This window comes from Labeo rohita, chromosome 20 (assembly GCF_022985175.1).
Source record: "Labeo rohita strain BAU-BD-2019 chromosome 20, IGBB_LRoh.1.0, whole genome shotgun sequence".
Lineage (NCBI taxonomy): Eukaryota > Metazoa > Chordata > Actinopteri > Cypriniformes > Cyprinidae > Labeo > Labeo rohita.
Window position 1 is genome coordinate 24,668,700 of NC_066888.1, and position 23,211 is coordinate 24,691,910.

The 23,211-nt window shown below is 35.3% G+C and overlaps 1 protein-coding gene across 1 annotated transcript in view; it reads left to right on the forward strand.

The window, feature by feature from the left end:
* ehd3 (EH-domain containing 3) overlaps window positions 1-22,848 on the forward strand; it is a 31,491-nt gene extending 8,643 nt beyond the window's left edge. Inside the window, exons 3-6 of the mRNA XM_051138223.1 lie at window positions 541-638; window positions 12,581-12,993; window positions 17,952-18,116; window positions 18,636-22,848. Of these exons, the coding sequence (XP_050994180.1) occupies window positions 541-638; window positions 12,581-12,993; window positions 17,952-18,116; window positions 18,636-19,163 (1,204 nt within the window). The 3' untranslated portion in view covers window positions 19,164-22,848. The remainder of the gene's footprint in view (window positions 1-540; window positions 639-12,580; window positions 12,994-17,951; window positions 18,117-18,635) is intronic.
* The last annotated feature ends 363 nt before the right edge of the window (window positions 22,849-23,211 follow it).

Sequence of the window (23,211 nt, forward strand, 5' to 3'; positions counted from 1 at the left end):
ACATGTTGCAATAGGGACTGTCAAAAGGACAGTAAATAATGTTCAGAAAATGTTAGGATAATGTTTTCCTAGCCTAAGGTCCTAAGCGATTCACTCCAAAACATGACATACTTTTTCTGGGCCTAGTTCACACACTAAGCCACAAAAGCCATGCATACTATTTTTTGGCTTGGTATTAAAGCATCTTGCAGCAGACTTTTCTCTTTAAGCTATAAAAAATTTGAAGTCTGTCTTGCTTTATATGTTTTACTATGTCCAGCTTGGTCAAACTACTGCCATAGATGGTAACAAAATAATGAGTTGTGGCATTCTGCTCCATGCCAAGTTACTATGAGTTAGCGGTTTGAGATATTAAGGACTTTTTAGCGGTGTGAAATCAAAGAGCTTGTTTTACTCTGTGAAAAATGTTTTCACTTTAAAGAAAGAACAAAGACAAAGCTCAAATTAAGAATGAAGCGTGGAAACTGTGCCAGTCATGTGCTTGTAAGATTTCTGCAATGTCCTTGAGTGTGACTCTGGTTTGTTTGGGTTGGCCCTCAGGTTTGTGTGTGCCCAGCTGCCCAACCCTGTTCTGGAGAGCATCAGCGTGATTGACACTCCAGGAATTCTGAGTGGAGAGAAACAGAGGATCAGCAGAGGTAACTCGCTGCCAAAATGCATCAACATGCATGAAAAATTTCACCTGAATCAGAAGCTATTGAAATATGTAAATTACCATTCAAAAATTTAGGGTGGGTAAGATTTTGTGATGTTTATAAAAGAACTCTCTTATTCTTGTCAAGACTGCTTTGGTCAAAGCAGTAAAAACAGTAATATTGTGAGATGAACTGTTGAACTGTTATGTTATATTATATTTATATTATATTTATTTCTGTGATGGCAAAGCTGAATTTTCAGCATCAATTACTTTAGTCTTCAGTGTCATGTGATTCTTCAGAAATCATTCTAATATCCTGATTTGCTGCTGAATTAACATTTATTATTATTATTATTAATGTTGAAAACAGTTGTTTAATATTTTTGTGAAACCCATGATACATTTTGTAAAAGATTGGTTTTAAAAATGTTTTTAAAGAAGTCTCCTCAGCTCACGAAGCCTGCATTTATTTGACCCAAAATACAGCAAAAACAGTAAAATTTTGAAATATTTTTACAATATAAAGTAACTGTTTTCTATTTGAATATATTTTAAAATGTAATTTATTCTTGTGATTTTAAATACTTAATTTTTAGCATCTTTACTCCAGTAACATGATCCTTCAGAAATCATTCTAATATTCTGATTTTCTGCTCAAAAACATTTATTATTATTATTATTATTATTATTATTATTATTAGGTTGAAAACAGCTAAGTAGAATTATTTCAGGTTTCTTTGGTGAATTAAAAGCATTTAAAAACAGCATTTATCTGAAATAGGAATCTTTTGTAACATTATAAATGTTTTTTCATTGCTTTTGATCAATTTAAACCATCCTTGGTAAATAAAAAAAAAAATTATAAAATATTGATGATTAAAAAAAAAAAAAAAAAAAGATTTCTGAAGGATCATGTGACATGGAGTAATGATGCTGAAAATATAGCTTTGACCACGGGAATAAGTGACATTTTAAAATATATTCAAATAGAAAGCAGTTTTTTAAAATGGTAAAATATTTCACAATATTACTGCTTTTGCTGTATTTTGGATCGAATAAATGCAGGCTTGGAGAGCAAAAGAGATGTCTTTAATAAAAAATAAAAAAAAATTACAAATCTCACTGTTCAAAAACTTTTGACTGGTAGTGTAGAACTTAAAAAAAAAAAAAAAAGTTAGATATTTGAAATAGAAATATTTTGAGACGATGTAAAAGCCTTTTGATTAATTCAATGCGTCCCTATTAAATAACAGTATTTAAAAAAAAAAAAAAAAAAAAGACCCCAAAATTTCTCCTTGGCTTTCCAAAGAGATTTTCCAAACATTTGTTTTAATGTACATTTTTCCCCCCTGTTTTGGGTATCTAGAAATATCTCAGATGCATTAATTGAGATTTGCCAAACGTTTATTTTTAATATGTCTGATTTTCCTGTTTTTGTTTTACATTTAGTTTGTAATATTTAGCAGGGAGTATTTGAATATTAAAGGTTGGAGGTTTAAAATGACTCCTTTTAGTATAACTAGGTTTAATGATGTAGCATTATTGTGGTTGGTTATACCAGATATAGAATGTTTTCAAAGCACAAGAGTATAAGATCATGTGATCTCAAATTTCAGATTTGAATACTAGTTCTTGTTCTTCCCTGTGGCATCAACTGAAAAGATTTTTCCTTAGGAAACTCTAACCACTAAAGAGTTCACTTGATCGCATTATTGAGAAAAAAAAGTGATTTATAATTTTTTCATGATGTCTTCGTGATTTCCTCATGAAAAGCAACACTGTGTGTTGGTGTATTGTGTAACTGAAGTTTCAATCTGTTTTTAATTGTGGTGTGTTGAAAGTCTGTGTCAATATGATGAGACAGGGCTTTATCACGATGAAGATTTTGTTTCGGCTCATAAAAAAACTGTAAGGACAGATACAAGGCCTCATGCAGGCCTTATAATGTGAAACTGATACATAAAACAGTTTGAGTTTGCACTAAATTGTATTTATAGTTTTACATTTTTTCAGCCACATCTGTATTTGTACCAAAGGATAGTGGATGTGTGCTCCTTTTTGTTCTCTGGTTTGCAACTTATAGTAACGTATAACAAGTTTGGCAGATATTTTGTAACTTATTTGATTCAAGTATTTAATTTCTATACAAAGAATTACTGTACTGATGCCCTCGTAACTGTAAGCTTGTTTATCACATGGTTACTTCATCGCTCATTCAGAAAAGCCCATTGCAGCTGAGTGGCCCATAGTATTACCACTAGGCTTCCTGGCATCAGCACTTTCCATTTTACCCGGTCACTCTCTTCCCACTGCACACAGACTCGCAGACTGAACTGATACGGCCTGAGGATTATAGACACTCATGTTTCTGAGGCCAGAGCCAAGAGCCGGCTCTCCAAGGTCATTTTAGATGTGGTTTCAGAGGCGAATATTTAGTAGCTCTCTTTTGCGCTTAAAGCAGTAAATGTAGGTTTAAAGGCAAGTGCTTTAATTTGGCAGTGAAATTAGTTGCCAGCTGATACTGAAGCTTCTGTAGAAAACAAACAAGTAGAAGTGTGTCATTTTTGTGCATCAAATGGATGCACACTGGAATACTAGTATACAGTTGAGGTCAAAATTTTACATGCACCTTGCTTGCAGAATCTGCAAAATGTTAATTATTTTACCAAAATAAGAGGGATCATACAAAATGCATGTTATTTTTTTTATTTAATACTGAGCTGAATAAGGAATTTCACATAGAAGATGTTTACATATAGATGAGAAAATAATAGTTGAATTTATAAAAATAGATATAGATACAGATATTTAATACTGTTGATACCTGATTGATCCACAGTTTAGTGATAGTTGTTCATGAGTCCCTTGTTTGTCCTGAACAGGTAAACTGCCCACTGTTCTTCGAAAAAAAATCCTTTAGGTCCCACAAATTCTTTGGTTTTTCACCATTTTCATGTATTTGAAAATGCATTTCAGCATTTTCATGTATTTGAAAATGGTCATTTTTATAAATTCAGTCATTTTTATAAATTTCCAACAATGCCTGTGTGATTTTGAGATCCATCTTTTCACACTGAGGACAACTGAGGGACTCATATGCAACTATTACAGAAGGTTCACTGATGCTCCAGAAGTAAAAACCATGGGGGGGGGGAGAATTTGAAGATCACTTTTGGAATTTGAAGATCAGGGTAAATTTAATGCATCCTTTTTTTTTTTTTTTTTCTCTTCTGAAGCATCAGTGAGCATTTGAACCTTGTGTAATAGTTGCATATGAGTCTCTCAGTTGTCCTCAGTGTGAAAAGATGGATCTCAAAATCATAGTCATTTTTGAAAAATGGTTCAAATACATGAAAATGCTGAAAACCAAAGCATTTTTGGGACCTGAAAGATTTTTCTGAAGAACAGCAGACACTTTAACTGTTCAGGACAAACAAGGGACTCATGAACAACTATCACTAAACAAAACAAAACAAAACAAAAAACAGCTGTGAATCATTTGGTAACAACACAGTAAGAATCAAGAACTTTTGAATGGGGTAATTTTTATAAATTCAACTCTTAGTTTCTCTTGTGGACTATTGGTAAACTTATATGAAATATCTTATTCAGGTCAGTACTAAAAAAAAAAAAAAAAAACATGCATTTTGTATGAACCCTCTTATTTTGGTAAAATTAACATTTTGCAGATTCTGCAAGGTGTATGTAAACTTTTGACCTCTACTGTATATACAATCGCTACTGCCTAAAATAATTTCAAACACTATTATGCTACAGTGCCCTGTGACCAAGTGACATCAGTGTGTGTGCTAGTCTATGGCTGCTCAGCTTCAGCTTTAAAGAGCTATTGATCGCAGTGAACGTGTTGTTTGTGAGCTTTTAAAGTTGGCATTGAATTGTGGATTAAGTCATTTGGAGTGTTCTCGCACATGAGTGCATGTAAGAAGAGCAAGCAGTTTCGTGACAACTATTGTGCTTTCACACTAAACTGCATTCTGCTACTCTCATAACAATCTTGTAGTGTTTAGTGATCTTTCTTCTTGTTTAGACACCGTATCTAAGCATGTGCTGCTACAACGGTTATCGTTTTAACCTTGTCTCACCATCTTTCTCTCTTTTAGGGTTGGAAACCGAGAACTGGTTCATTTTGTTTTAAAAATACTGGAACGGAATGATTTTCATGAGATTTGGTTCTGTAGCAGCTGACAAGAGTTGCCGGATTTACAAAAGAAATCTCTTCCCAGTTTTCATTTGCAAATGAATGACTGATTTTTAAAAGTCCATTGCACCCAAAAAGTAACGTAAGGTTAATTAATGTGAACAAAAAGATCTATGATGTCCGTTTACAAAATAGATAGGGTGAGTTTTTGTTTCATGCTGATTTTAAAAGAACCGGATTGGTTTAATTCCCGTCCCTGCTGTCTTTTTTGTTTCTCCTCCATTTTTCCAGTCTAGAAGTCTCATTTACATTTACACATCAGTGTGATGGTTGTATTTAACAGGACATAATGAGAAAATGTCTGTCATGCGTCCTCTCTTCTTTGATTGTCAAGCAGGTCTGTGGAATTTCTCCAGCAGTCACATGAGATTATAGGGAGGAACTTTCTTGCTCATATTCATGGCTACTGGCAGTTCATCTTGTTTGTTTTACTCGTATGCACTGAATCACATCAGTAACATAAGATTTCTCTTGTCTGCATTGCTCTGTGAATTCTGTTTCTAAGGAGCATTTGGCCGGGTGTATTCAGCCAGGTGTATGTTTATGTTTGTTTATACCCACTGTGTGTGTCTGTAATTAACAGCTCTTGTTGTCTTTCTACTCAGCCTTCGTCCCAGACGGCACACCCACAGATCATACATGAACACTGTTTGATACATATTGCATGCACAAACACCAAGAACTGGCTGAAACTTTCCAGTCAGATTGTCTTGCTTGTACACAATTCTGTAGTTGGTCAATTTATCCTTATTTCTGTTTATAAAATGCTTTACGGAAGACATAGAAGAGTCGGATTTAAAATCAGATTTAAAATGTGGAAATAATGCTTTAGATATCCACCGTTTTATCTATGTGGAAGTAAGTCTATGGGTGGGACTTCCCATTCATTATTTGCTATAGGAAAATAACGAGAAGAAAAACATGCAGTTTGCAACTGTTTGCAATACAAACCAGTGTGCTCATAATTAAGATAATGCAATAAAATAATATGGTAAGACACACCAATTTGCAATATTAAGCAGCAAAACAAGATGTTTTGTACAGCTAAAAATAGCTGGATGGGGATGAGACTGGAAGCCAGGCCCATAAAATTTACAAGGACAGTGTATATATATTTTTAAAATATTTAAAATGCATAAAAAATAGGGATTTTAATTCTGAACTTCTTTAGTTTTACCTACAACGTATTGTTAGGATAGTAACATAATTTGTAAAAAGGTAATGTATTAACATATCAAAAGTGCAAAATCGAAACATTTTCACTTCTGGATTTTTGGACCCCTTTGTACATGTACAGAAAGATTTGCATATGTTTCTACTACACTGTTGTTCAAAGTGTTTAATGTTTCTAGTCTCTGATGCTCACCAAGGCTGCATTTATTACTAATATAATAATACTGTGAATCAAAATAACTTTTTTGTATTTATTTCATTATATTTTAAAATAACATTTATTTCCGTTAGGGCAAAGCTGAATTTTCAGCATCTTTACTCTAGTTTTTGGTGTCACATGATCTTCAGAAATCATTCTAATATACTAATTTGGAGATTGAGAAACATTTCTTAATATTAATGATTTTGAAAATGTCTTTGTAAAATTATAAATGTCTTAACTGTCACTACTGAGCACTTCTTGCTGAATAAAAATATTAATGTCTATTGTGAAATATTATGAAATAAAATAACTGTTTTCTACTTTTATTATATTTTAAAATAAAATGTATTCCCGTTGTGGCAAAGCTGAATTTTCAGCATCATTACTCCAGTTTTCGGTGTCACATAATATACAGAAATCATTCTAATATACTACTTAGATTAAGGAACATTTCTTATGGTTATTGATTTTGAAAATGTTTTCGTCTTTTTGCTTTACTGTCACAATTATGCACTTTATTGCATCTTTGAAGAATAAAAATATATTTCTTTAAAAAACTAAAAAATATTACTAAACCAAATCCTTTTTAAACAGTTGTCAGATAGATTCTTCCTGTCAGACGGACAGAGTTGACGGATCTTGATTAAAATATGCTGCAGTATCTATCATTCTGAATACTGTATTTTATATGTAATCATAATTTGGCTCGGTGAGATTAACTGCAGTGCCTACAGCATCACTGTGTAACCTGATCGATCAGAGGTTGTAGTGCATTGATCCTCACCGACACTGAGAGACAGTTCCCCACCCAGATCACTCCATTAATAACATCTATACAGTTCTGACACCCATCAGCACTTTTTTATGCATCCATTACAAGAACAGCATCTCACAGAAGGCATTTGCTTAAAAACTGCTTTGTCTGACAAACATCAACATAGCATCTCTCTCTCTCTCTAATAATATGGGCCTATATGATCCTAGATACACCTCTACATAGAGAATCATTAGTAGAGAATAGCTATTAGCTCTGTCATTCAACCTTTCGTCGCTATAATACTGCAGGACCCATTATCCGTTTCTCTCTCTCTTCTACTCCGTTATGAAGTGTTTGGCAGTGCAGTGAGTTTCTGAGCATGCAGCTGTAAGGCTCCATTGAGCGCTTGCCAACATGGCTCCCATGAGCAGCTTTATCATTCCCAGTTCTCCTCTAACTCCACCACAGGCAGGTGCTGTGAAATAGATCTTATTTCCTCCAGGAAATGCTGTCCGCCAAATCCAATCACTGGAGTGGTTATGTTGTATTATATGTTCAGCTGACTGTGTAACAGATGATCATGGCTCCGGTGTAGGTTTGTAGATAAGCAGTGGTCACTTAAATCACTCTGTTTGTGGTTAAGGTTCATTTAATGGCATTACTGTTTTGTTGTAGTAGCATGCTGTGGTACATAATGCCTCGGCCCTGAACCTCAGGGCTCAAAACCACACACCTGCTGCTGTGTTTAATTGTGAAAATGTTAGGTTTAGATTGCAACAATATGTTGAAACACCTTGTAGCTAAATTACATTGAAATGAATACATCGTAACTGATGGTATATTTTATTTAAATTGATTTCCGCATTATTCTGCAATAAACTTGGTGTGAATATTTTTTATTTGTCATTTAGTCATATCACAGTTGGTGTAAACAGACATTAAGGTCTGAAAATTGTATTAATTTACACTGTGCAAAACAAAACATACCATGTGACCAGTGTAGTCTGATTCACAAACAAATGACTTTTATAAGCTGGTTCTTTTCAGTGAACCAGTAACATTCAGCACAACTACTGCTGTATGATTCATAAACATAATTTTCATTAACTGGTTCTTTTTAGTGAATTAGTAGCATCTACCGTAATCAGTGTAGTATGATTCATAATCAAATGATTCTCACAAGCTGGTTCTTTTCAGTGAATCAGTAACATTCTATACAATCAGTGTAGTGCAATTCACAAACAAATGATTTTTGCAAGCTGGTTATTTTCAGTGAACCTGTAACATTTAGCACAACCAATGTAGTATGATTTGTAAACAAATGATTCTCACAAGCTGGTTCTTTTCAGTGAATCAGTAACATCTGACACAACCAGTGTAGTATAATTCATAAACAAATTATTCTTATGAGCTGGTTCTTGTCAGTGAATTGATTACATCGGCACAACCAGTGTAGTACGATTCACAAACAAATGATTTTTGCGAGCTGGTTCTTTTCAATGAACAAGTAACATTTAGCACAACCAATGTAGTATGATTCATAAACAAATGATTCTCATGAGCTGGTTCTTTTCAGTGAATCAGTAACATCTGACACAGCCAGTGTAGTACAGTTCATAAACAAATGATTCTCACGAGCTGGTTCTTTTCAGTGAACCAATAACTTTTATCACAACTAATGTAGTATGATACATAAACAAATGATTCTCACAATCTGGTTCTTTTCAGCGAATCAGTAACATTCAGCAAAACCAGTGTAGTACGATTCACAAATAAATGATTCTCACGAGTTGGTTCTTTTCAGCGAATCAGTAACATTCAGCACAACCAGTAGAGTATGATTCACAAATAAATGATTTTCACAAGCTGGTTCTTTTCAATGAACCAATAACTTTCATCACAACTAATGTAGTACGATTCATAAACAAGTGATTCTCACAATCTTGTTCTTTTCGGTGAATCAGTAACATTCAGCACAACCAGTGTAGTACAATTCACAAACAAATGATTTTTGCAAGCTGGTTCTTTTCAATGAACCAGTAACATTTAGCACAACCAATGTAGTATGATTCATAAACAAATGATTCTCATAATCTGGTTCTTTTCAGTGAATCAGTAACATTCAGCACAACCAGTTTAGTAAGATTCATAAACAAATGAGTCTCACGAGCTGGTTCTTTTCAGTGAATCAGTAACATTCAGCACAACCAGTGTAGTGCAATTCACAAACAAATGATTCTCACGAACTGGTTCTTTTCAGTAAATGAATAGCATCTAAAACAACCATTGTAGTACATTCATAAACAAGTGATTCTCATGATTTGGTTCTTTTCAGTGAATTGATAACATCCAGCACAACTAGTGTAGTTTGATTCACAAACAGATGACAGCTAGTAGTCTAATATTTATAGTCACTTTTTGTGAAGCACAACCAGTGTAATCTGATTCCCAGGCAAATGAATTGTATCTTTTAATGAAAAATGTAAAACGTTGACTAAAATTCTTTCACTAAACTGAATCCATTAAAGCAGTTACTGAATCAACATCTTACCTGAATAGCAGGAAATCATCCGAATGATGCGTTGTGGTTTTGATTGTGCATGTTCTTTCAATAACATCCTGTTTTAGCATCTTCATCAGTTCAGGATGTTGCAGAGTGCAAACGTAGTACAGCATCAACCAAAACCATTTCCTTTTTTTCATGTTCTTTTTAGTTCAGACTGTTTCTCTTTCTAGTGCCATGAACAACTTAAACTTTCACTTCTGTCCTTCAAGGAAGAATCTAAGAAATTTATAATTAAAAGTCTATCCTTTTTTCTTGTGTTACTGTAATTTTACATCTTTGTATCTTTCTCTCTCCATGAACAGCTGCTACAGAAGATGGCTTTGGTTATAGCTGCCTGCGTAAATGTCCGTACGGAGGTATTGTAGATACTGCCAAACTACTGTTAACACCTGCAGCTTATTACGCCAATGAAGTTCCAGCACCGCTCGACTCCAGGCGTGCTGTGAAATCTCAGGCCCTCCTGATATTAACCCTCAGATCTGTCCTTCTTCAACAATATAATCACAGCTGTAATACCAAGCCCAGTTTCACCGCTGTTATTGTCCTGCTCTCAATGACACTGTCTCATGTGTCTGTTACTGTAGATGTTGTTTTTCTTAGACCTTCATTGAATGCAAGCTAGTCCCAGTCTGAAGTTACAACAATTCAGATCTATAAGTTGTTGACAAGACAAACCACACTATTGCAGGTGACAATAAAGCCTCCCTATGTGAAACTGCCAAATCGGAAGGGATGGTCCACCCCATTCCTGTAGGCATGGGATCTTCCTGTGGAAGAAATGGCTATTTCTGCCATATTCCATGTCACTGATTTGAAATATTAACATACTAATTCCTGCCAGCAGAACTGCCAGTTTTGGAAATGTACTCCTTTTCAATCAAGGTCATGCCAAAAAATGCTTGGGTATGAAGGTAGCGCACTGATGGTGTAACTGATGATAAGCTGGACGTTGTTACAAAAGATAAACGTCAGAACAAAAGCAGAGCCTGGTCAGAATCATCAATTTCCACTTTTCCTCATTTCAAGTATCTTTCAACTTAATGTTCCAGGGTGGAAAATTACAACATATTACAAATATTAAGTTTGTTCGTAAACCATTTTATGTCCAAACTTGCTGACAAAGTAGAGCCAAAAACATAAAATGTACCCAAAAAAATCTAATTAAAAATATGAATGAATACTATAATAGAATAATAATAATAATAATAATAGAAAAATTTACATACTATTATTGTATTTATCAATATTTTTAATTCTTTTATTTTTACATTTTAGGTTTTCATTTTAATTGTAGTTTAAGCGTCAATGATTTGTCCAATTTTATATATATTGGTTTTCCTTTTTATAATTAATAATTAATTCTTATTTCAGTTTTAGTGTTAGTAACTTTAGTACTTATTTTTACATTTTAGGTTTTCATTTTAATTTAACTTTATGTTTCAGTGTTTTGTCAAATTTATATATATTATTTTATTATTTTTTTTTTTGCTTTTTTTCGTTATTTGTATGTAGCTTTAATTTATTTTTATTTCAGTTTTATTGTTAGTAATAAATAGCTTTTAGTTTAAGCGTCAGTGTTTTGTCAACTTTTATTAACCCCAACCCCCGTTATATTTATGCAATTTTAATTTATTTTATTTATTTAATTAATTAATTTATTTTATATTATTTTATTTATCTTAGTTTAAGCATCAGTGTTTTGTGAAATATTATTTTTATTTATTTTATTTATTTATTTATTTTTTGTAATTTCTATGTAGCTTTAATTTCTTTTTATTTCAGTTTTTGTGTTGGTTACTTTAGTACTTTTCATTTAGTTGGCAACAGTTCGAAGTTTTTCCATGTAATGTTTCTATTTTACTTTTACTTTATAACATTTGATTTACCAAAAAATTTTAATAATTTTAATTTTAGTAAACAACAGCAACACTGAGCAGAGCAAATGTTATCATGTAGCCTAGAGACAGACCGAGGAGACAAAAATATATATATTTTTTGCGGTTTATAAGTTCTGATAGCTCATCAGTTCAAGGTTTTCATCTGTCAGTGTGAGCTTTGTTTTCTCTAGCAAGGTTATGATTTTCTTGTCACGAGCACACAGCGTCCTAACCGGTTGAGATGGGATTGTAATTTGTCTGTCCCCACTAAAAGCAAAAATTCTGCACAATAACAATCTCTTTTTTAAGTCTGGTTTAGACACTGGCGTGGATTTTGATTAATTTTATCAATATTGCGTTGTCATAACCTTTTTCTGTCTTCGGTTGCTTGGCAGCTGCGCAAATGTATTCCGAGATATCAAATCATGCATTACAAAACTAATTAGACCAGAGCATTAGGTTTCATTTGGACGATTCTGGCTTTCTTGGCTGAGTTAGCGATCTACTTCTTTCCAAATCTCAGCAGCTAGGAAGTTGAACGTGCAGTCACCCAGATAATGTAAAAGGTAGTTTTACAATCCTTCACAAATGTCTGTGGCTCCTTAAAATGAGAGCCAGACTTAGAAATGGCTATTCTGAATCATACAGACATTGCATGCATAAATCATACATTAAAAAAAAAAAGTCAAAACCAAAATTCACCATAGGCATGTTCATGCATACAGTAAAAGACATTTGCTAATATTGGTTATAGCATCTAAATGCATCATTTAGTTAAAATATTTCCAGAATGTTCTATGTAATTCAGCTTTGGTTTAAAATGATTCATCGTCTGGCTGTCCTCTTGAATGGTGGACTTGCTGTTTGATTCTCTGCATCCTTGGAGAGGGAGTAAAGTCGAGCTGCAGAAACCATTAACTGGCAGACATTAGATCATGAAAACCGCAACAGGCCTTAGAATTTTAACGATACTTGGAAGCGACTCAGCAGCTCCGGTACTGTTGAGCGCCAGGTCTAACAAGGTCATTTTGCCCTTTCCGATTGGCCGACTGCCTCCTCGCTCTCGTGCGAGCATCCATCCGGCGCGAAAGCTTTATGAACCGTAAATACTGGACAGGATATCAATCTCTTATCCAATCTCTCCTTCAGGCTATGACTTCGCCGCGGTGTTGGAGTGGTTCGCCGAACGCGTGGACCGCATCATTCTGCTGTTTGATGCCCATAAGTTGGACATCTCAGATGAGTTCTCAGAGGTCATCAAGGCCCTCAAAAACCACGAGGACAAGATCCGCGTGGTTCTCAACAAGGCCGACCAGATCGAGACGCAGCAGCTGATGCGTGTCTACGGCGCTCTCATGTGGTCGCTCGGGAAGATCGTCAACACACCTGAGGTGATTCGTGTCTACATCGGCTCGTTTTGGTCGCATCCTTTGCTGATTCCAGACAATCGCAAACTGTTTGAAGCGGAAGAACAAGATCTGTTCAAGGATATCCAGTCGCTGCCCCGTAATGCTGCCCTTCGCAAGCTCAACGATCTGATCAAGAGAGCTCGTCTTGCTAAGGTAAGCTTCTGTTACAGTAGTCTTTGAGATTTGACATGTAGCCTAGCAAAATCAGTCTTAAGTAGCACGGGTATATTTGTAGCAGTAGCCAAAAATACATTGTATGGGTCAAAACTATCAATTTTTTTTATGCCAAAAATCATTAGGATATTAAGTAAAGATCATGTTCTATTAAGATATTTTGTAAATTTCCTACTGTTAATGTATCAAAACTTTTGATTTTTTTTATTATTATTATTATTGTTTTTTTAAATTTCAGATTTTCAAATAGTTGTATCTCGGCCAAATATTGTCCTAACTTAGAGAAGTCCACTTCCAGAACAACAATTTACAGATAATGTACTCACCCCCTTGTAATCCAAGATGTTCATATCTTTTTTTTTTCTTCAGTCGTAAAGAAATTTATTCGTAAAAAAATGTTGTTGTTTGTTTTTTTGTTTTTTTGAGGCGTGATTACTCGTTACTGAAAAAAAATTACGCCGTTAGTAATGCCGTTTATTTGTAACGCCATCATTCCCATCCTTGGTCACAAATGACCCATCTAGACTGTTACTAAGGTTTTATCTACAGTACAAGTTAAAAAGCTGGAATTAGCATATAAATAAAGGAAGTCTGAGTTTTCTGGAAATTTTGTATTCAAAAAATAATTTGTCCTTATGCCACTCCAAACCCATTAACTGTTACTCTTTCCTTAAGAACACAAAATAATACATTTGAAGAATCTCTTTATGCTGCTCTTTTTCAAACAATAGTTCATAGTTACCATGGCTATGAAAATAAAAACAGCAGTCAGCACTACAAACTCCTCTTGTGTATGGGAAAGAATGTGTCCCACAGAAAAAATAACAGCTTTTGGAATGTCAGACAATAATGATAGAATGTTCATTTTTGGGTGAACTAATCCTTTAAGTTCTAAAGTCTTGGAAAGTTCTTAAACAAACCACTCCTGAAACAAAAAACAGGAAATTGCTCAAAGTTTGGCTAGCAAATTTTGTTCAAAGCAAAACAAGCACATAAGGATTTATATGTTGATGTTCAAAGGACAATATTTAGTATGTGTGATTCAGAATAAAAGGTCTGTTTCTCTATTTATTGAGTTGACATGCTGTTGTCGTTTCAACATGTTTTGATGTGGTTCAGCATATAGCTCTAGTGTAAAAGTAATAGCAGTTGTCTGTCTGATCTTGCAGACTTTGCCCAAGTAATGAGGCCATTTTCCAAACTGTATCGTCTGCTGACGAGGCTCTGTGCATGAGCCTAATGTTTGCCTGCAGTCATTGATATTTTTTTCTCTCCACATTAAGCACATAATGTTTGCTTCTACAGTAACTTTAAATCCAAGTTTGATTCAGCTATATTTAAAGGGATAGTTCACTCAAAAATGAAAATTACCCCATGATTCATACACCCTCAATCCATCCTTGGTGTATATGACTTTCTTCTTTCAGGCGTTCCGTCCATATAATGATTATGATTCATAAGCGGAGCATTATGCATTGATTCGTTCAGGAGGTTTTTATTGAACTTCTATTGGACTATTGAATATTAACACCCATTCACTGTCATTAAAGAGTTTGAAAAAGCCATGTTTAATATAACTCCAATTGTATTTGTCTAAACAAAGAAAGTCACATACACCTAGGATGGCTTGACGGTGAGAAAGTCATGGGGTAATTTTAATTTTTGTGTGATCTGTCCCTTTAAGGACTGTTTTTGTAACTGTATAAAAGATCATAAGAACATGAAGTAGTCATATCTGTGTATCTTTCTTTTTATATATATTCGAACATATGTGAATACATATATTGAACATGCAAGTCATAGATGATACTGGTTGTGCAGGTAATCGGCTACATCTGAAAAACTAGACCAGAAAATGCAAAGAAAGTCCTTGACTTTGACTCAGGGGTCAGATGATTAGTGGGGATTGTTAAATGTGTTGAAAGATACTCCGGGACCATGAGTCATAATGTCATTCTCCATAAAGACATGGTTATAAATGACCTTGAGTGATCTTACAGCCTTCCTGGCTTTAATTACTTATTATAACATATCACGTCTAAAGGAAGTTCGCTCAGAAATGTTGTCATGTTCTAAACCTGTGACTTTTTCCTCTTCAAAGCAAGACGAGAATAATTTAAGGCCTTTATCCGCAAAACACATTATTGTCTCTTGATATTATTAAATGACATAATTGTTTAGTACGTTATATTTGGAAATATTAAAGTCTTAATATTTTAATGTCTTGAAATTGCCAGATTCTACACTAAAACTTGTTTTTAAACAGTCCATCACCTACATATATTAAAGAACAGTAACTTAGGTTGTCGAACATAAAGCTGTCATTTAAAAGGAAACTGAAACGCTCTGATGTCGGTTCATTTATGTCTGAAATCCTTTATTATCCCCATCAGTACAAACGTTGCACAAACACATGGGCTGGGCTATAGAGACCCCCCTCTGGAAGAGGAAATGTTGGGGACTATCAGTACTGGTCTCTTGTCAAACTCAATTTAAATCTCCAGATCCAGCTGGATGCATTAAAAAAGCACATTTAAGTTCTCTCCCTGTCCCTCACCCCGATCATACAGATGTGCTTCCCCTCTTGTCATCATTTATACAGTCACCTTCCTTCCACACAGGGGCCAGGCCTCTCTCTGCCGCAGACGACGATTTATTTAGTAGCTTGTGTATTTTTGCTACTATCCAGCTTCAGAATAAATGTGTTAACACATTTGGGTTAAATACAGTAGTAAAAAGCAGCAGCGTTTTATATTCAATAGCCAGGTTTCCATCCAAAGATGGAATTTCACATAAAACATTTGCGAATAAGCACCATTTCCATCCAACAAGTCAAAGAGAACAAAATTGTCACTTCCTGATAAACTGACACTATAAATTACTAAGAAAAGTAGGAAACACTGAATGTAGTAATTTTCATATAGAATTTTGATGACAGACTTTGCTCAAGATTTTCAGAGTGACATAACAACGTTTCAGATGCTGTGAAACAAGATCGGTCCCCCGGTTAGACAGGTTTTACTATCCCATAGTGCAAAGTCACATGACTTTTTTGATGCGTATGGAGGAATTTATTCGGTAAATGCGTTTTTATCTCCCATTATTCGCATTAACCCTTTTTCACACTTCAAAAACCACCTCAAGCGGGCATTAAAACCTTTTTCCGAATTAAGGGATTTTTATTCTAAATGTGGCATTTCCATTACTCGTTTCTGATGCGATTTTTCAAAATGTGCAAAAACAGGGTGATGGAAACATAGCTAATGTCTCGATTTGTTGTTGACTACAAAATCAATAAAGCTATAGAGTCTAATGCAGCCTGTCAAAAACATGTTTGTGTCATGTTACATCCCAAAAAGAAAATCCTGTTTTGGGATCTTTTTTTTTTTTTTTCATTATATTTAAACACATTCAGATGCAAAATGACCAATGAGTTGGTAAATATGCAAAAATTGCCAGCTCAATTAACTAATCAAAATCATGTATTCCAGAGTTTACAAAGTATTTTGTAAACATTTAGAAAAAATGTTAATTTTTTTTAAAGAAGTCCACTTCCAAAACAGCAATTTACAAATAATTTACTCACCCCCTTGTCATCCATGTTCATGACTTTCTGTCTTCAGTCATAAAGAAATTATGGTTTTGGAGGAAAGCATTTCAAGATTTTTCTTCATATAATGGACTTCAGTTGTGCCCCCGATTTTGAACTTCCGAAATGTAGTTTAAATGCAGCTTCAAAGGGCTCTAAACGATCCCAGCCAAGGAATTTTTTTTCAAAAAATAAAAATTTGTATACTTTTTAAGCACAAAAGCTTGTGTAGCACAGGTTCTGGCATGCACGTTCCTGACATACTATTGAATCATGTCGAAAGGTCATGCGGAACGTAGGTGGAACTACAGACCCAGTGTTTACAAAGCGAACGCGCAAAGACTAAGAAAGTGCAAGTAAGTCAAACGCTGTTTATAAACAAAAAAGTACAATGTGTTGGATGATTCTGAAGTTGTAGGACAAAATAAGATGGAGTTTTTCGACATACTCTACCTTTTTTAGCTGGAGTACACAGACAATTAACTTAGACATGATTCGCAGTAGTGATGGGAAGTTCGGATCATTTTACCGATTCGGACCTTTGAGTCTCATTCAGCAAAATGAACAAATCTTTTTTTTTGAGTCATTTCATTTAGCAAAATCAGCGTCACGTGACAGCCCCATAAGATGAACGAACGACTCGAAAAACCCGAAGACTCGAAACAGGTGAACTAATTCCAGTACAAAACCTAATAGGATGTTGCGCATGCACGACTGAACAAATCACTGCCTGAGATGACTCGTTCTTCACGAGTCACTTTAAAGATTCGTTCAAAATGAACAAATCGTTCAAGAACGACCTGTGGACGCGCATCAGACAGCCTGTGCTACGCAAGCTTTTGTGCTTAAAAAGTATACAAATTTTTATTTTTCGGAAAAAATGACCGATCGTTTCACTAGATAAGACCCTTCTTCCTCGGCTGGGATCGTTTAGAGCCCTTTGAAGCTGCATTTAAACTACATTTCGGAAGTTCAAAATCAGGGGCACAATTGAAGTCCATTATATGAAGAAAATCCTGAAATGCTTTCCTCCAAAACCATAATTTCTTTATGACTGAAGACAGAAAGACATGAACATCTTGGATGACAAGGGGGTGAGTAGATTATTTGTAAATTGTTGTTTCAGAAGTGGACTTCTCCTTTAAGAAAATATCACAATAAAATGTATTTATTTATGAGACAAGGAATTTTATTTAAATTTTGTTTTAGGTTTTGAGCAAAAGGTTTCAGTCATTTTTTATCTTTTTTTTGTGTGTGTGTTAAAAACAACCCAGGCATGCTCTTTGTAATTGTAATACACTGATGTCTGTTCTATAAACTTACGAGCTTTGCTTTTGTGCTCTCTCAGGTCCATGCGTACATCATTAGCTCCTTGAAAAAAGAAATGCCCTCAGTCTTTGGGAAGGAGAACAAAAAGAAGGAGCTGATTAATAGCTTGGGTGAGATCTACAGCCGCATTGAGAGAGAACACCAGATTTCCCCAGGAGACTTCCCTAATCTTAAGAAAATGCAGGTAAAGTCAATTTAACCAACAAACATAGAGGCTGATTTAAGAATGCTTTAATGGGACTCCTAAGGAGTCTTTCAGTGCACATTCAAAGTCAGCATAATTTGTCCCACATTTTTTAAATCAACAAACAGCTAATTAAATTTCAGCTTTGGGTGGACCTCTCTAAACCTGATCATATTCCTTTTTTTAAGTTAAGAAATCACTTGTGTAAAAATGCTGTTTAGATTACTGTTACTTTTATACAACCGCTTTATAAACAAATGAATATTGAGTCATTTGCGTTTCAGGCGATATTTGGCTAGTTAGTTTGTATGTTCGTTCTCTGCCAATGAAACTATTTCCAAAAAGCCAAAGCATCAACCTTTTCATGCTGCCAAGCATCAACAGCCTGACACAGCCTGTCTAGAACAGAGTATGTGAAGGAAGCGGAGCTGGTTTACCCTGGAAATATCAACAGATGTTGACAGGATTCTTTGTTACATCCTACAAGTGTTTTTTCTTGCTTTCTTTCCTGCTGAATAGGAGCAGCTTCAAGCACACGATCTGAACAAGTTCCAGCCTCTTAAAATGAAGCTGTTGGACACCGTGGATGACATGTTGGCCCATGACATTGCCCAGCTCATGGTTCTGGTGCGTCAGGAGGAGACGCAGCGCCCCAATCAGGTAGTAAAGGGCGGTGCCTTCGAGGGCACCATGAACGGGCCGTTCGGACACGGATATGGCGAGGGAGCCGGCGAGGGCATCGATGAAGTCGAATGGGTGGTGGCACGTGATAAACCTATGTATGATGAAATCTTCTACACTCTCTCGCCCGTCAATGGCAAAGTGACTGGAGCCAATGCTAAGAAGGAAATGGTGAAGTCCAAGCTGCCAAACACTGTGCTTGGTAAGATCTGGAAGTTGGCTGACATTGATAAAGATGGGATGCTCGATGATGAGGAGTTTGCTTTGGCCAATCACCTGATCAAGGTCAAACTAGAAGGTCACGAGCTTCCGAGTGAACTGCCCGCTCATCTTGTGCCGCCCTCCAAGAGAAAAATTCCAGAGTGAGACTGAAATGGATTTTGGGAAAGCATATAGGTTTGAATTTAGGTTGCTGTTGAATTATCGATGGCTGGACAACCATTATTATAGAAAAAAAACAGTGACTTCTTTGAAATGTGTGGTTTATGCTTCACTAGCAAGAATGGATTTTAAAAATGACCCACCTTTTCAACTCTGTTGACCTGTGTATGACCTGTGACCTTTTTTTTTTGTTTTTAATTTAGTTTTTTTTTTTTTTTTTTTTTTTAAATGAACAAAAAGTGCTGTCTGCAGTGTTTTATGTGTGCTTTCGGATTTTAGTCATATTTTTATGCCATAATTTCAATTTCATCTATTCAGCTAGCATGACTGTAACACTGTGTCCTAACCAGATGTGTACCTTTTGCTGATTGCTTGATTTCAGTTTCTGGGGCAATTTGCTTGCTAGGTCTAAAAACCTACTTCTTGTTTTAAGTTCGGACAATTAGTTGTTGCATTGCACCAGGTTAGGACACGCTAAAATGCTTTTCAATGTATTTCATTTTCATGCTCAATTTACACTACTGTTCAAAAGTTTAGGGTCGATAAGTTGTGTTTTGAAAGTCGTAAAAACATTAATATTGTGAAATATTAGGATTAGTTCACCCAAAAACGAAAATTCTGTCATTAATTACTCAACCTCATTCCAAACCCGTAAGACCTTTCGTTCATCTTCAGAACACAAATTAATATATTTCTTGATCAGATCCGAGAGCTTTCTGACCCTGCATAAACAGCAACGCAATTACCACATTCAAGGCCAAAAAAGGTAGACAGGACATCATTAAAATAAACCATGTGACATCAGCTTTATAGGATTTTGGGTAAATTTGGACAGGCCCCTTTTCTACACAGTACTTTATCAAAGGGTAAATTTCAGCATTTTTTTGATAATTATTGACCTATGGAGTCCAGAGAATTGTACTGCAGTATTTTTTTCCAGATTGAGTGAAAAACCTAGGACTAGTTTGCTAAAGTAGGTTTTTTTGCATCTTCTCAAACAAATGATTTGATTGACAGCAGTGGTTCTAGAGGCAAAGTTTTGATGAGCTCAAATGAGGAGTTCTGTGATATGACACGAATATCGTGTGTATGTGCGAAAAACGTGCAATGTACAATCATTTAGGCTCTTGAAAAATGCGATATTGCCCTCTTGATTTCAAATTTCTCAGACCTTTGGGGCCGTGAGTCAAACAGGCCCTCCATTAACCAGTGGCAGCCAATGGCAGCTATTGGCAGCCATTATGTTTTGAGATAACAAAAATGTCCTTACAGACTGTTGTGGTGATTTTCATGTTGATGGGGACAAATGGTTGTGTAGTTATAGCCATTTTTATGGTTTTTCCCTCTTATAGCACCACCAAGCGGCCATGCTCCACAATTTTATTTTTCCCTGTGACCTCAGATTGAGTTCTTACGTAAGTGTTCTGAATGGTAGTGTATATCAAACTGATCTGTGTTTTAGAAGGGGCGAGACATCAAATAATGCAGAAAAACATGAATCTTATTCTGAGTTCTTACATAAGTGTTCTGAGTTTGGCGAATATATCTCATTCCGTTCAGGAGTTATAGGCATTTTACTAAAAGTGGCTCTGCCCCTTTCAAACGTTTTGGCATCCCTTTACAAGGGTGAGTTGAAAGGTCATCTTGATATTCGCAAAAGTTCACAAAAGTAAATATTTAAAAAATCCAAAATAACCGAAAATGCGAGCCAAGGATTCCAACGACATAAGACTTGAGTCTGTGACTGACAGTTTAGAAGTTATGAGCGATTTTTGATCCTGTAGCACCCCTGTCAGGCCGATTGGGGTGAGGCTTAGTGACGTTGTCAGCGGTGTGAGTCCTACCATCCCTCCAGGTTTCAAGTCTCTATGACTTACAGTTTGGTCTGCACGATCAGTTTAATGTGGAGATTGCTGGTCCCTGGCCATTCTAACAATTACAATAGGGTTTCAGCGCTACACGCTTTCTGGGCCTTGAATGTGTCAGTTGCATTGCTCTTTATGCAGGGTCAGAAAGCTCTTGGATTTCATAAAAATTATCTGTATTTGTGTTCTGAAGAATAACAAAGGTCTTACAGGTATATAACGACATAAGGGTGAGTTATTAATGACAGGATTTTCATTTTTGGGTGAACTATGCCTTGAAGATAACTTTTTTTCTGTTTTAATGCGTTTCAAAATGTAATTCATTCCTGTGATGGAAAATCTGAATTTGCATCAGACATTACTTCCGTTACTACCCGTCTTCCATGTCACATGAAAATGAATAAGAATCTCACTAACCTCAAACTTTTGAACGGTAGTGTATATCAAACTGATCTGTGTCTCAGAAGGGGCGAGACATCAATTAATGCAGAAAAACATGAATCTTATTCTGAATCAGTTGTTGTTCTAAGTGCGCAACTATTAAAATCTAGCAAGAAAAGCGCAATTCCTTTTATAAGTAGGTGTAATTGTTATTCTCTTCTTGTTAAGGCGGCATCTTTAATGAATGCGAGTCCTTTCTAGCCTGACCAAGAGACTGTTAAACCTGTATAGACGTCACGTCAGAAGACTCAGTGTTTAGTGTTCTCGATGGACCCGTAGAGCTAGTATCCTTGTCAATAGTCTACTGTATATGTTAATACCTAACAAATCGAAACTAACTAGGGTTATAGAAATGTTTATATCCTTCCCGTCTGATTTCCAAAGAGGGAAAAGAATGATGCTGCAAAACAGCTTTATTCAAGTGATGTGAACTTCTCTTTCTGAGTGTTTCTGCATTCACATGCTCATTGAAAGAGCAGCGGCTTTGGATCTAAATATGTATTTAGTTATAATACTTATAATATCGGCATTTAATGAAGCTTTACCTCTATATCTACCCCTTGACAAGCAACTAGAGCATTTTCGGATTTTTAGGATCTGAGTGTGAATTATGGTTTTATGCACTGAACTAAATGGTCATTAAAGGGATAGTGCACTAAAAAACAAAAAAACAATGCTGTCACCATTTACTTACTCTCATGTCATTTTAAACCTGTATGATTTCAATTTTTAGCAAAATAGTCGCACTGCTATTTTATATAAGAGCTCAAAAATGAAAAAAAGTGGACACGACTGAAGGATGACAGAATTTTTACTTTTTGGTGTACTGTTTCTTTAAATCTGATCTGCTTTGATCTGAATGGCTATTTGCTTATGTGAAATATCTCCACTGGCTAAAGTCTGTTTAGTTTGATCAGTTAAACCTATATGCTGCCTCGGTGCCTTGAGACACACCCGCCTCAATTTGTGACACTAGAGATGTACAAAGCACACTGTCGTGTTCTACAGTACCATTACATGCTCATGAAATAAACAGACATTCTTCAAAGACTTTCATTAATGCTCCATTTGCAGTTTAATGTGAGTCTCAAATTAAAAAAGAAAATTCCAGATTTGCTCATCAAGTTTTTGCACATCAAAATATTTTTTTGGCCATAAATGTAGGGTTGTGCATTTGTGCGTTTGACCAAGTATGTACATGTATATGGGTGCAATATGGTTTGAAAATGTATTGTGAAGTAGTCTGTGTATGTGTGCTCGTTGCTCATTGTGTTTTAACCAGTGTGGACAAACTATGTGAGAGACTACTGTTCAGGGAGGTGGACATTATTCAACTTAATAAAGATCTAACTCATTTAAAAGTCCTTCGGGTTTTCTGTTTGACTCTTCTTACTGTAAAAAAAAAAAAGTAAGTGTTTTCTGGCTTCTTTTAAACAAAATCAGTGGTAAATAAGTTTTGTATTTTTTTTTTTTTTTTTTTTTTTTTTAGTATTATTTTGACTTTGAACTGTGCAATTGTCATGCAATTATTCATTATGGCAGTTCACAATACAAAATTGTGTTATGCAATATCCGCAATAATAATGTTCCCTTTTTCCCGATTCCAAGCATGTCTGTGTCTAGAAATGGTAAAGACGGTTAGATTGATGTACAGGATGATAAAAACATACCGACGGAGACGGTACATAATGTTTTCAGCAGATCTTTGTCCTGCATTAACAGGGCGG